Source organism: Nothoprocta perdicaria, unplaced genomic scaffold (assembly GCF_003342845.1).
Source record: "Nothoprocta perdicaria isolate Ctin4 unplaced genomic scaffold, notPer1 scaffold_32, whole genome shotgun sequence".
Classification (NCBI taxonomy): Eukaryota; Metazoa; Chordata; class Aves; order Tinamiformes; family Tinamidae; genus Nothoprocta; species Nothoprocta perdicaria.
This window is the reverse complement of record NW_020455555.1, coordinates 410,646-425,365: the sequence shown is the minus strand read 5'-3', so window position 1 is coordinate 425,365 and position 14,720 is coordinate 410,646. Positions and strand designations below refer to the sequence as shown.

At 41.1% G+C, this 14,720-nt stretch overlaps 1 protein-coding gene across 8 annotated transcripts in view; it reads right to left on the bottom strand.

The window, feature by feature from the left end:
- The window catches only part of TSPAN14 (tetraspanin 14), a 78,597-nt gene that overhangs the window by 63,295 nt on the left and 582 nt on the right, over positions 1-14,720 (bottom strand). For 4 of the 8 annotated variants that reach the window (XR_003250008.1, XR_003250009.1, XR_003250010.1 and 1 more), the window contains exons 1-2: positions 14,179-14,351; positions 1,026-1,121 (exon numbers count right to left, since the gene is read on the bottom strand). Coding sequence is in view for 5 of the 8 variants with exons in the window: in XM_026043004.1 (XP_025898789.1) it covers positions 1,026-1,106 (81 nt within the window). In the remaining 3 variants the exon portion in view is untranslated. Of the gene's footprint in view, positions 1-1,025; positions 1,122-3,513; positions 3,636-13,523; positions 13,546-14,178; positions 14,352-14,720 lie in introns of those variants that run through there. The other 4 variants (XM_026043000.1, XM_026043003.1, XM_026043001.1 and 1 more) reach the window with 4 other exon arrangements.

Here is a 14,720-nt window from a genome sequence, read left to right as displayed (position 1 = left end):
TTGTGGCCAATAGATCTTTACTGAAATAAATACTCTACACAAAGCACACAGCTTTACTGCTGCTCTGATTTAGAGCTGCCAGACACTGGGCAACTTGCTACATGTGCACTTCATCACTGCCTATGTCCTTCCATGATTTTAGGCATGAACTCAAGGCTTGACTACAAATTCTGAAGAGAAAAGCTCTAACCAATAGCCTCACCTTCACTCCTCTCACTAACATGGCACTATTTCCAATGCAATGCTGTGGTCACCCTTAAATACCTTTTTGCATAGTAATTAGGTGCTTCAGTGACCTTCACTGTCTGTTAAACACACCTTAAAAATCACACATCTGATTTCTACATTGACAATAGTAAAGGAACTCTACAGGCAGGCTAGTTACTACCTTCAGATTTCAAGGCCTTCAGACAACATTGCTGCTACAAGCATGATCTTTAAGATCTTAACTGCACTTTAGAGACAGCTGTTGACACATCTCTGGGCAATTTCCCTCATCTCTTCTGCATAATACATTTACAACTGCATCACTAACAGAAAGATCAAAAGGTCTGAGACTTCCTTTAAAATGCAAACAACCTATCAGCTGAGAGCAGGAAAGGAAGCTTTAACRTTCCTGTGACCAAAACACAAATAATATCTAATGGTTTGGATCATTTCAGAGATAGACCTGGTCAACAACAGCACAAACTATACTTTTTCTTTTGACAAATCTTCAAAGCAGCCCTTCTCCATAAGGAGAATAAGACAAAGTTCTTGCTGCTCTGTTCCTTTTTCTTCATTCAAAAGATAAAGAGGAAGAAAAAGATTGAGAAATTAGTACCTGCATCATTTTCAGTAACAGTTACTTTCTCAAATAGAACAGACTTCAATTCCAAAATATACACCCCAAACATATATACACCATATACTTATTTTTCTTGTAAATAATTTAATCCACTTGTTTACAGGAGCTTGCAGGAAGCTAATGAAATCGAGGTATGCCCTATAATCAAAGTATTTTGATTTCTACATTTGGTACTCACCCAGAACACAATGTTGTAGCTGAAGAGTAGGTATTTGTACCAACAGCTGACCTCTGCATTAGAGTATCGGTAATAGTGCATCTTCTACAGCGGTGTCTGCACAGGAGAGAAAATAAGTCAGTGAAATATTTTTCTACAACTAAAGAGTTTTTTGTCCCTAGAGCTCTTGTTCTCTGTTGGGAAAGGACTAGAGTAACCTGCACTGCAGTCAGTGCAGCAGTATGTTCAAAGTCAGCTCAGAAACCTCTGTTGCCTCCAAACTACAGGTATTTGTTGCATAGTAGTTCAATCTAATCACTCTTTTCTGGTGACACAGACATCCTCAAAAAGGAAACTTGCTAAACACTTAAGACCAACATCAGTAAATTGACATTCCTCAGGTTTCTAACTCCCTCAAAAACATTTTATTTATGCTAGCAGCTTGGACATGTGCAAAACACGCATCCTGTAGATTTCACGTTCAACAACGTGTGAGAAGTGGTTACCTGGAAAGCCTTAGTGTCTATAGGTTGTTAAATGCAACCAGCAGTTGTACTCCCCTGTATCTTTCGTATTTTAACGTTTCTTTACCAAATCCATGTGTGGTTTTATTCTTGAGAACAAAAGCCACAACCACTATAAAGGGGGTGGAAGGCAGAATTTGCTTCATGAAGTTATGTTTTCTTGCTTCCTATGTACTCATAGTCCACACTACRTACTGTGTTTTCCTGCTATAAGATGTTAGTGGAAAGTTTGTAATAGAAAAATAAACAGATTTTTCAAACACCTGAAAACAGACTTTATGGACTATGTTGACTTGAACATTTGCAAACAGGCTAAAAAACAAGCCTAACTAGCAGAGCCTTAGGAACAGTTAACAGAAGAAAACTTCACAGAGCTCCTTCCTGAGGTCTTCCCAAACCTAAAGCTTTTAAGCCAAGCTTAAAGCTTCGCTTCCACTCAGAAGCAGACTAAGAGTCCTTCTTTGAGTACAGATAGCCCTTCTCCCATCTTCAAACTCAGTTGGGAAATTTCTATGCCTCCCAATCAAATGGGGTCAGTTTTCTGAATTTCCAAGACTGTGCAGAAAGTCTAAAGGAATACTCAACACCTTTAGTTATGAGAAAGAAATGGGAAATCAAATGCCTCCAAGTACAGAAGGCTGAAAAGCTTCCTGATAGGATAATTCTCTCTTTTTCTTCAAATTGAGATGGCCTATAGGTGCAGGATAAAGCAAATTTTCAGTTCCTACTTAAAATAAAAAAAMCAATTATATTTCTAAGACTGATTCATGCAAGCTAGACATACAGGATGATCTGTGACTTGGCAGCATATTTCATACTTAAGGGTACAGTAAAACAGAAATTTGCAGAACAGTTACACCTTTAAGGTACAGGGATTCATAGAAAGATATGCACACCCAACATTCTTCTCCATTATCAGCTTCTACCACGGAATCTCAACTCCTACCCCTCTATAAACAAAGGCTTATTCACACTAACAAGACAGAATTCACATTCTGTCAACTGTACAGCGTATTAAAAAACCCTCCCTTTTTCCAGTTATTATCACAACCATAACTTCCATGAATTCCTTAGATTAACAGGCACATCCTTTGCAGCCCTCCAAAACCTGCTGARTATCAGTTTTGCTGCTGTCAGTAAGAGTTACAAGTGCACATGGAGAAACAGGAGGGGCTGCCTACCGTATTTTGATACCATTATGTACAAAACTACTCAAAGTAGCCTTTTAAGTTCAAGCACTGAAACAGAAAAGGCTGCTTAAAAACAACAAGAATTTGACAAAACACCACAGGCAATAGAGTAAAACTGAGTCTAAACCATAATTAAAGCACTGTTTCCTCAACAGATCCAGTAAAAAGTCTAGAACACACAAAATTAACTATTTGGCTGGGCTTGGAGAAAGAGCAAGGCAATAGAAAGATTACAGGCTATACTGCACATTTGTTCAAGAATAAGACTTTTCAAACTTTAATCTGGAAAGTGTGAAGATTCACCACAGCACAGAAGAACCCTACTGAATTTTAAACAAATACTGAAAACAAGCTTTTACGCTTTCCTAAAACTCCCACAAGGTTCTAATGCTCACAGTTCATTTATGGCAAATGACAGACAGCCTCTGTTGAAACAAACACAATTCTACTTCATAGCTGTATAGGCAGGGACTGGAAAGCATTTTTACATGTAATCCTGTCATACAGGTCAGCTGAGTCTTGCAACATACATTGCTCAAATGTAGACAGTTTTGTTTCCTCACACCCAGCTTTAGTTTAAGTCACTGACCTTTTCAACCCATGCAAGCTTTGCCTCAAATATTTAGACATCTTTACTATAAGACACAAAAAAGGAATACTTATTCAAAGACTTTTATAGTGTCCTAAACCCATAACGGAGAATACTAGAAAATGAACAAATGGTAGATTATTCCAACTTGGTACTATACTATAAATGAATTGAAATAAAGTCTCAAGCACCAAAGAGCAACCTACCTGCATAAAAAATGGGTTGACTTGTCCAAGACAGTAAGCCTGCTGGATCTGGAGAAACAAGGGAAAGAGGAAACACTAGGAAACAATAACAGAACCTTGCCTATCTAAAGAGTCTAAGTCTTAATTTGCATCAGTAGAATTACAGCAATACAGTGGGTGCCAGTGCAAGCACATTCTTTAGACACAGGCATGCTCAGGCTTTCATCGCTCCTCATCCCCCAATCCTCCTCCACAAAAATTAGAATTCTGGCARGAGACACGAACAGCAGTTTTAAAACTACAAACAAGAATTGTTGCTTTCTCTGCTGCTACCACTAGCAAAGAGGAAGGAGCAGATGGCATTTAGCTAACCAAGTGCTTCACATCATTAAATTTTGTAACAATGAGGTTCCACTGAACAGACTAAGCCTTAAAAAATAATTTGAAGCAGAAAAGCAAGCATTTCGGAATCTAAATCAAAAAACAGCCTCAAGTCCTTGTGTTAGGTTGCCCTTCTTGGCATTGAAACAACTGAAGGCAAGTCTCCACCTCAAAGTTACTCACAGAAACATTAGCATCACTAATCATTTTGACCAATAAAACACTTTTCCCCTACACATTCAGCAAGATGCCAATCATTACTAATGAGAGGACTGTAACAACGTAAAAGCAGAGCAGAAGTGCATACCMTGAAATGGCAAGGCATCTAGCACTAGCAATGGTTCTTTACTGCAGGAAGCTGCCCTACAGCAGGAAGGGCCTCCCAAGACRGATACTGCCCTCCGAAACACATAYGWTGAGTAGATTTGAYCTTTGACTGCCTTTGCTGATCCCCTTCAAGAAGCCTTTCTGTTTGTCTTGCTGAATCATGAAATGTCACATGCAACAGTATAATTGCTATTAATACGTAAGTGATATTCTGACATACTAAATGCAAATGTAGATAGCCTCTCTCCTAAGGTGGGAGACACTCAGCCACCTRTTACCAATCTAGAAGCATGGTACATCACTACTTCATTTAATTCACATCATAGGCTACACATGGTTAGCCAAGACTGCAGAGCACTTTGAAGATTTGGGTATGCATCCGCAGCCTTGACTAGCAGCTTTCCCTTCCATATTTCCACCTAAGTCGCATTGAATCAGCTGATGGTTATCACTCACTCAAGATAACAGGAATTTCTGAAAGTTAGAGCCCTGTGGTTTAGCAGAGTATAGAATTTTGTCTTGGCATTTACAGCTGCAGTGCGGRGGGAAGCCATTCAGCAAGAGAATACTGATACTTCAAAAGCATTTCTATACCTGATTCTACTCTTGCCTCAAAAATGCTATAGCAGTGATATTCAGTGTATAGACCAACTCCTGTAACAGAGCTGTGATCTACTGTTCAATCTAAGATATGCAGAAAAATACTCAAAAGATACGATACAGGAAAAGAACTCCTGGAATATGAATGTACATCTGTAGATCTAAACAATCCTTTGACTGAGGTGATCAAAAGAAGTATAGAAGCTCATGTGGCATGAACTTTACAAAGCAGACTTAAATCACACTGAAATTTCACAGCTTAAGCCAATATTGTCACCACAGGAAGCTGTGCTTCAATTCCCTGCCTCCCCCCAYTCCCCCTCCTCACAAAATATCCAATCATTAATCACTCTACTCTTGTAGAGATGCAGACAACCACTTAAGTAGCAAAAGCCAAATCACATTAAGAAAATAGTTGACCTGAATCAGTCTCCCTAATTCACCTCACTATAGGCAGATAAATGCTAGAYATGAATATAGTCAGGATATGATTAAACAGGGAAAAGGGAGAGGACATAAAGCTCTGATGAGCCAGTTCATTTCTGCAGAGATAGAAGCAAGTTTACATCATCTCCACTTCTACAATTTAGCCTCCAAGCAATTCTGAGGCCTCACACAAAATACAAGTTTTAAGAAATAACAGCATAGTGTATTCACACCAACTACAGTCCAGAAGTACACAGAAACAGAAGCTTATTCCACGATAAAAGAAAAGTTTAGCCTGGGRAAAAAAAATAAAATAAAAAAAGGAGGTTTAACCTGAAACACTCAATGCAAGCCATACTGCTAATAGGATATCCTAATCTTATCTTACCATAAAAGGAACAGCAGGTAACAGATCTCCGAGGTCAAAAAACAGGACCAAAGACATTTCTTAAAAGGGTRTCTCAGTCCCTTCAACTACTTGAGAAATTATTTCCAGCACAAGTTGGTACATTGCAAATTGTAGCAAACAAACCCTCAGAGCAGATGCTTTACTCRCCACATTACAGACTGTAGTTTAGGAAAACCCTTGATTCAGACCAACATTAATACACACATCTTCAATCCAGCAAAACTGATATAGATGAGCACCAAAAAATTACCATCTCAACCTCTTAAGCTGCCCACGTGACTAAAAGTCACTAGTATTTAGGCATAAAAGCTCTACATTATGTAGCTGCAATTCAAGGAGCCAAACTCTTATTCCTTTCTTAAACTAACRGACTAAAGCAAGACTTGAAAAAGGCAAGTAAAATTAGGGAGCATTGCCACAAAGAACAACAATGGAAGACAACATCGTCACCTTTTCCAATCGTTCTCGGGGAAGTTCACAAGATGAGGCCAGCCTCAGTTTCACATATTAGTAAACAGCCTTTACACCTATTCAGCTTCCACTGACCAGCTACACTAAAAAACAGAAAAGTAGAAAATTCAACTTATACTATAATTAGAATGAGCTTAGATATGTAGTACGTAAGTATTGACCCTCTAAATCTAATCTGCAAATCCTCAGATTTCCACTCAGCTATCCATTATATTTTACTAGGTTTATGCTACTTCCACTCCATTGACTTCAGGTTTACTAACAAGCAAGCACTTACTAACAAGCAAGCAAGTTTACTAAGTAAGCAAGCACTTAGAGTAYTTTGCTTCAGAATACATATAAAGCCAAAACATAAAAATGAAGAAATAAAGCCTTGAAGTCCTTTACTTTTTGCTTTACTACTATACTTCATAATGTAAATCAACCAAAAAGGAACATATCTGACCCAGCTTCCAGGATATTCTGTTTGTCAAAGTAGATGACTGCAAATAAAGTATACTTCGACTTAAAGCAAGAGACAGCAAAGGAGGCAGAAAGAAAAAGAAAGGTCACATGCAAACCAATCTGAAAATCAGTGATTTCCCAAACATGGGCAAGAGAAGTAGAGAGAAACAACTGTAACAGAGGACTTGATTTGTAAGGTTGAGATTCTGTAGTGTAACTTGAGAATTGGAGACAGCAGTAAAAGTACAGGATGGAAGGATTTTGAGTTTAATGTATAAACACCATGATGTTTCCCGTAGTCATGCAAGTTAAAACTCAGTTGGATTACACCAAGAAAACCAAAATGGACACTACAGACACTCACTAAAATTCAGTGAATGCTTGTTAACATCTTTGSTCAAGTTTAGAAAAATCTTTCCCTTAAAACTTAAAGCTAGCAACAATTTCATCYGAACAGCAATTTGCCTATGTACTAGAAGTCTGGTATACAAACCATAAGGCATGTTCTTTACTTTGCAGAAAGTTCAGACATTGTGAAACATGTTGAAGTGTGCCAGGCATTCTAACCAGGAGTTTACTCACAACAGAGAGTAACTCCTGTTGAAACACGTTCCAGAGTAACCTTCGCTAATCAAAGCTCTTCAGTTATTTTCTACTACCTCTTATAAGAACAAGCATATTTCCACTCCCTGAAAGGCCAAAGCCAGCACATCAAAACTCGAATTAAATGTAATTCTCCCTCCATTTTCCATAGATGATTGTGGAACTCTTATGAAGTACACACTTTGAGGTGACAGAACGCTCAGCTGAGAGGATAATTTTATCATTTAGTGACCCCCACAGTTGTCGTACATATTCTGTACACATTGCTCACTCCCTTACCTCCAGACAAGGTGTTTCAAAGGCAAAATTGGCCCTCCACCTTTTTGTTGTCATAGAAAGAAAGAACTTAGATGAGAAGACAGGATGCCACCAACTTTCTTTGCTTGCACATCTATTCTTTCTTCAGAGAGTATCTGCTCAAACCCTTTCAGGCATACTGTGGCTTTCCTTCATTTTCAGACATGTCACTTGTTCTAGTTTCATGTTACACTTCAACCAAAAAGGATACCCCCTCATTTTCTTCCTACAACTAGACAAGATTATGATCATAAAAATGACTACTATAGTATATCTTCTTACTTAGCTATGTCCTTTGCTTCAAGTACAACAGGCAATCCATCTGCATTGCATTTCTTAGCCTCCTTACCAAATATTCTAATATACTATTTTTTACAATTTAAACCAGACCAAACTAAATAAGAAAATTCCAACATGGTCAGCTGTTCCTTTACAATAAGCATGTTCAGAAACGATGATGCATCTGCACAATACTAGTTATGCTCTACTTGTTCAGCTTAAACAATGCTGTATCCACATCCCAGGGACTGGGATGAGATGGAGCTGAATCCAAAATTCTGTTTTTCTTCACAGGACACATGCTTTCAAATACAGAAATATTCTTATTCCAAGTCCTACCCCTCCCAAGCACCACAGGATACAGCTTCTTCACAGCAAAAACAGCAGTAGGCTTACGAGTCATTTATTCAGAGCTTGCATTCTCTCTCCACCCACTCTGCATAATATGGGTTGCATTCAAAACACTAGGAGAGCCTTGTTTTACTTCTCATTTGCAAGGATCTCAAGTCCACGGTCTATAACAGAAATTGCTCTTCACGGGCTCAGGAATTGTATGACAATTATTCACCTGACCAAATGACTCYTTGATAAGGAAATGGACTTGAGTAACTTTCAAGAGGACCAACATGTGGACCTGTAACAAAACACTGGAAAATATTAGCAAGAAAAGCAATAAAATGGCATTCACAAGTCTGTTCAGTTAAGCAACTACATTCCTCAGTCCAAGGGTGTAGAAATAAAGCTAATGCTTCAGGAAACACTGCAAAAAATTTTGCTGAGCACCCTGTGCATGCTGCAGCAACACAAAGGAAAAACGAAACAAAAAAAACTATCATAAATTAGTCCTGGCTGCCCAGGGACTCTTACAAAGCTGGGGCTCCTCCCCACAGGCAGCAGGTCATGAGAATGCAGCAATCATTTCACTGGCAGCCTCAGCACCCTCCCCAGGGACCCAGCAAAAACAAGTTCCCCACCTCAGGAGGAGGATGCCAAGAACAACATGGTGCAACTACAACGTCAAGGCAAAGACTATGAAATGATATTGTCAGAGTTCCTTATAATACAGACTTCAGTTGCTGCAATAACTTAGAGCAAATTCCTTGGCAAAATGAGACAACACAAAGGTTAGCACAGATCAGAAAACGTGCATCTAAAGAAAAATCTATTTCTAGGGAAAAAACTGTGTCAACACAGGAAACTTACTATCATAACAGGCTAACAGCATTGCTAGTTACACAAGCAGCACAGCCCAGAAAGAAAACCAGAGCAGGAAGACACCTTCCCTTAATTGTCCAAGTTGGACCAGGTTTTACAGCTGAACTCCCTTCCGCTCTGCAGGAGTTGCTGTTTTGACCACTGTCAAATATGCTTTTCAGGCTCAGTGTTTCAATCTCAGAAAATCTTCATTTTCTCACTTGGGGGAAAAAAAATAGTTCACTCATTGCTCTCCATGAGTCCTTTGAYATTAATTCATTAGTTTTAAAAGGCAAACTTACTTAGGTGCAACTCATTCCTCCACAGCCTTGCAATGCAGTCAAACTTAAGTAAATTAATCCTCATGAAGAGCAGTAGGCTATTATGTTTAGAACCCTTTATTATACGCTATTCCACTTTTGTATTCAAACCCTACATGAATAAAGTGTTTCCCTGAGTACCATTTAATGGAAAGTTGAGGAAATTAATATAGGCAGAATCAACTCCATATATCCTGGCAATCAGCCATCTGCTGTTACACAAGAGACCAAAGTCGAAAACGTGCCTTCACATACAAGTTAGTTGATGTTATTCTCTATTTTCTATTCTAGTGATCTCTAGATGACAAACTAGAAGTTTCATCACTAATTTTATGTCCAARAGCAAGAACAGACAACTCTTGCTAAGCAGACCTGGAACAAACCACACTTTGTGAAATGTTAAAATTCACAGTTTTTCAGCTGCCTCTGCMAGTGCATTCTGCCTTCTATAAGTTACAATGGCAGCAAAAAGCACTGCTTTCTCTCCAAGTCTACACATTAKTTAGAGAAAACACCTTTCCCGGAGAAACAAATACCAAATACTTAGTCTTCAAGCAGAAAACAAAAGCATTTAAATAAGGAAAAATGAAAACAAAAAAAATACTGCTGAGAAAGTTTATTTTGCCACAAAAATAAATTTGAGTTCAGACAATCTGGCTAAAACAGAATGAAAAAAAAAAATCAAAGAAAAAAAAATACACAAAACAGTCAAATTCTCATACATAAGCACCCTTGCTGCAAGTGACTTAGCCTAGCAGGGCCAAGGGGAGAGTTAACTAACTCCTGGGTCTCTAGAAGAAGGAACTATCATTCTTTGCTACAAATGCAAGCTCTCTATATTGAGAGCATACCCATACACCAGGAAAGCTCCTTTGTAATACCAGAAAAATATTCAACAATGTCTGTTAGAAATAATAAGAGGTAGCAAAGATCTGTTTCTTATACACTTGCCTGGGGGCATTCAGGTTCAGTTTAAGGATAAAGACAGCACTAAGACTTTCAGCTGCACAGATCAAGGCACAAACAATTCTCACTTATAAGTAAACACTCTGGATAAAAGATCAATACTTACTATGAGCTTTACTATTAGTAGAAGAAAATAAACAACTCCTCTCCTACCCCTCAGTGACACTGCTGCTTTACTCCCCCCAAAAGAGCAAGAGAAACAAAGCTGAAGAAAAACAAGTGATTGATCCTAACACTCTTTGGTCAGGTGCTTTTGGTCAAACGTGATCCAAAGAGTCAAGAAGCATGCTCAAGCAGCACTAGAGAATGGAAAGCTGTTAACTCTCCTGCCATGACCTACTATCACTGTTCTTCTAAAAGTGGGCTATTACTATTATTTGGCAGGTACAGACCAAAGCCACCCCCACACACAAAAAAAAAAAAAAAAAGAAAAAAATGCCCTCCAAGTAGATTGCAATACTCCTCCCAGACTGAAAAAAAGTTCTAGTTTGGCTTTTTTTTTAGGTTCTTCTGTGAAAAAGCTTTAAAAAGTGAGATTAAAACTATGTTTTTTGTTCATTTTTYAAACTGTAGCACGTTAGTTGTCTGAAAAGACACCACAGATGCCAAAGCGAGAAAGTCTAGAGGCCCCTTCTACCAGAAACAGGAAGTTTTGACCCAGGAAGCCACAGTGCAAAGCAGCATGGCACAAAAACAGTAAAAGCATTCTTGATGCACTCGAGCTTGCACATAAGTGTCTCAGTTCTTTGCATGTGCRATCCACATAGTTTACCATATGCCAGGCAAGTGGATTTTCTTTGCAAAAGACAAGACATCTACACAAAGGATCCTACTTTGACACAGTCCTGTGAACTCTGCTCTCCTCCCCACCAATAGCATTTCATTGATCTAAACATCATAGGATTAAGAATTTATTCATGCTCAACAGTTCTCAAACTTGGCCACACCTAATAAGCACAGACAACTTGATGGAAGAGTAAGGGGATTTACCATAGCAGAACCTTGAGAAAAGTTTTTCCCCTCTTCCCAAATCACATACTTAGAGCTAATGACTGATTACTACTCAGACAGTGCTTCACAAACTACAATTATATATGATATCTAGGCAAAAGTGGTATAAGGGACAAATCTCTCAGATACCCACTAGAGCTTGGCCTACTTAGCTTTTTCATACAAGTTATCTACACATTTAATTGGATACGAAAAAATTCATAATGTTCCATTATGAACATCTATTCACTGAACCTACTATGAGAGTCATCCCTTAAAAAAGAAAAAGGGTCTCAAAKACACTGCTCTTCATGGCTCAGAGTAAGGACTTGTATGATCTCTTAACAGGATATAAAACCGGTAAAGAGGTAGTCTGGAACATACCCAGGTTTAGCCCTGTCAGGGAGGCTATGCAAGAGTCTCGCATTGACATTGCTCCCACATATCTTACAAAATAAGTCACTTTTGCTTTTTTCCCTCCACTCCAACAGGGCAGAGGAAGATGGAGGTCAGAAACTAGAAAAATCAGCATAAGGTGAATTATTTCACATTGCACAAAATAGCAAGCAAAAAAAAAAAAAAAAACTACATTACTACCCAGAAATGAGAATAAGACTTAAGAACTTAAGATTCAAGTAAGGGTTCTCATTTGCTCTTCTTATCTGGGGAGCAAAGGCAATACTTTGACACAGAAATTTATCAATATAGACTGAAAGTCATATTTAAAGCATAAAACAGATGAACAGCAACATTCAATGCGTGACTTGGTTCTAGACCTCCGCTTTAGCAAGCTACCTAGAAATTACACCATGCACTAAAATACAGAAAGACAGAGATGCAGCTTCTTTGTATTGTGTTTTTCCAAAACTATTATAAATCATTTCCATACTTTTAGGAAGATATTTCTAAAACTCGCTAGTTTATTAATACCATACCTTTGACCGCTAAGATTTTTTAATGAAGAGGAACACTTTTCCCTACCCTTCCTAAGTAAAAGAAGGTATCATTGCCTTATAGCATCTTCTTTCAGCATCACTAGCCACACAGCAAAGAACATCACTCCAAACATATAGATGTCCTGGAATTTTTTTTTTTTAAGCCACCTCCCTGCTCAATCACATTTCATACCAGTGAACAGATTGTTGAAGTCCCAGCTGCACCTTTCCCTCTCCATAGAAACTCTCTGCCAAGCAGATATCTGAAGCAGTCTCCCATAAATACCCATCCATACAAACACATAAATTTTCACACATTTATTCTTACTGTATGAAGTAGCACAAGGTACCACAAAAGCAAGTGCTGGCATCTACCTCACTGACAGAGATTCTTGAAAGGAGATCATCCTGCATCTAATCATCATTTTTAAACAAGAAATACTCCGCACTTCCATCCTTGAAGACCCACTTCCCTTCCATTTTAGCTAGAGTTGTGTCACAAACTGCATGTCCTCCCTCCTCCACAAGAAGAGTCTAGTACTAGGAAAATCTTACCCTGCCAGACATCTTAAAATATCTCTTCCCGCATGTCCTCCCACCAAGACATACAAAAGTTAAAAAAAAAAAACACACACGAGTAATTTATTTTTGCTGTGTTCTTCATTTAAACAGACTCCAAACAAAACCATTCATCCTCACACTTGACTTAGTTCAAGTCAGACATGTGCTCAACAAGATGCAAAATTACAGTCTATTCTGCAGTCAGGCCAATTCCAGTATGGATATTTAACATGCGTAACACCAAGGAGCTTGCCCTTTTCCTGCACATTAGCAAATCTTTTTCAATTTAGCTTAACCTTTCTCAAGAAAATGTAAAAGTRAAAAGTGCTTTTCCTCCATTGAAAAGCATGCATCAAAAAACGCTCCCCCCTCAAACAGTGCAAAATACTTGGACTCTCTTCTTAGAAACYCAAAGTAGCAATTTCTCAGCAGTGCTCTAACACTAGCACAAGGCAGCAAAATAATATTCAGCTAAAACTACAAAGATAATTTAATTAGGCAGAATATAAGTGAGCAGACTAGAACTGGTGATTAATACTGTGCTAGATAACCTGGGAAGCCACAAAAGCAAAATATGATGCTATTTCTAATGACCCTAAATGCACTGCCTGCAATACTCCCAAGACCCAAACAACAGAAGAGCAAGTCTTCCTGCTTTTCCCTCTCCTATTTAAATACACCATTGTAGATGCAGCAAGAGCCAAAACAGGCCCACAGCTGAGAGGTGAAAGGGTTCACCCACACCGAGCAGCACAATGAGGAAGCTCAAAGCATTTTTGAGACCCTGGCGTGTTTAAAGACACCTTACATATGTTTAAAGACTATTACCTAAAGAAGGCCCCTCGTTCCTCACACACCGACCCACAGGTAGTTTCTGTTTACAACAGCCTGGCCTCAGCCCCGGCCGGGCAGGGCGGGCCGGTGCGCGAGCTCGCGGCGCTGGAAGCACCTGGTGCAACGCGGAGGAAGGGGCCGGTGCCCGCGGCCTCGCGCAGCCCTGCCCGGGAAGGCCTCTGCTCCATGGGGCACCTCGCCCAACAACAACCCCGTGGGAGCTCCCGCAGGAAGCCTCTCCCAGCTCCTCCGGCTTCCTTTCATGGAAGTGGACAATGGCAGAGCCTCCCAGGGAATCGCTGTATTCCCTCTTTCCCCAAACTCTCGCAGCCGAGGGGGCTGTGGTACCTTTCGCACTCGGGGAACACGGCTAGGCAGCACTTGCTCTCTGCCCGTCTAGTGAAACCGAGCTTTACCAAGCCGTCCCGAGAAAGCAGCACACACCCAAWGCCTGCGCCTTGCGTACACGCGCTTAAATGGCTGCCAGCTCGCAGAGGATATCGCGGCGCAGAGCCCCGCGCTCATTCATATTCGCGACTGCGGTGCCCGGAGCGCAGACGTTTCAGAGGGCAGCGAGGAGCGGGCGCTGCGCCCCGCCAGAGGGCCGCGGCGGCGGGGGGAGCGGACCGGGGGCACGAGGGGCACTCACCCGGGCAGCAGCTGCTCGCGGAGTTTCGCCAAGTTGAGGGCGAGGCGGCGGCGCGCTCCGGAGTCCCTCCGCTGCCCAGCTCAGTCCATGGAGCGGCGGCAGGGGCGGCCGCGCAGCTCGGCAGCACCGCGGCGAGGCGCTGCCCGGCACCTTCCGTGCTCGCCGGGCAAGCGAGAGCGAGGAAATGCACCCGGCGCCTCAGGCCACGCCTGCCGCCGCGCGGCTCGCACGCAGCCGCGCTCCACACAAAGGCGGCTCGCAGGAAGCGCCGCTCCGCCGCCCGGCTCGCGGCTGCCCCGGCCCCCGCTTGCCCCTCGCCGCCCGGCCCTCCGCGCGGCTCCGCTCCGCTGACCCCGAGGCGTCCGCTGGGGGTCGTTGCGCTGCAGCTCGGTCGCCCTACGCGTAACTTGGGGTTCAGCGGCCTCCGTCGCTTCGTCCCCTCCTCCCTGGCGGCGGGAACGGTCGCCACACGCCGCCCAGCCGCCCCTCGCCCTCCAACGGTTGCTCCTTAACGGTCGCCCAGCCGCCCCTCGCCCTCCAAC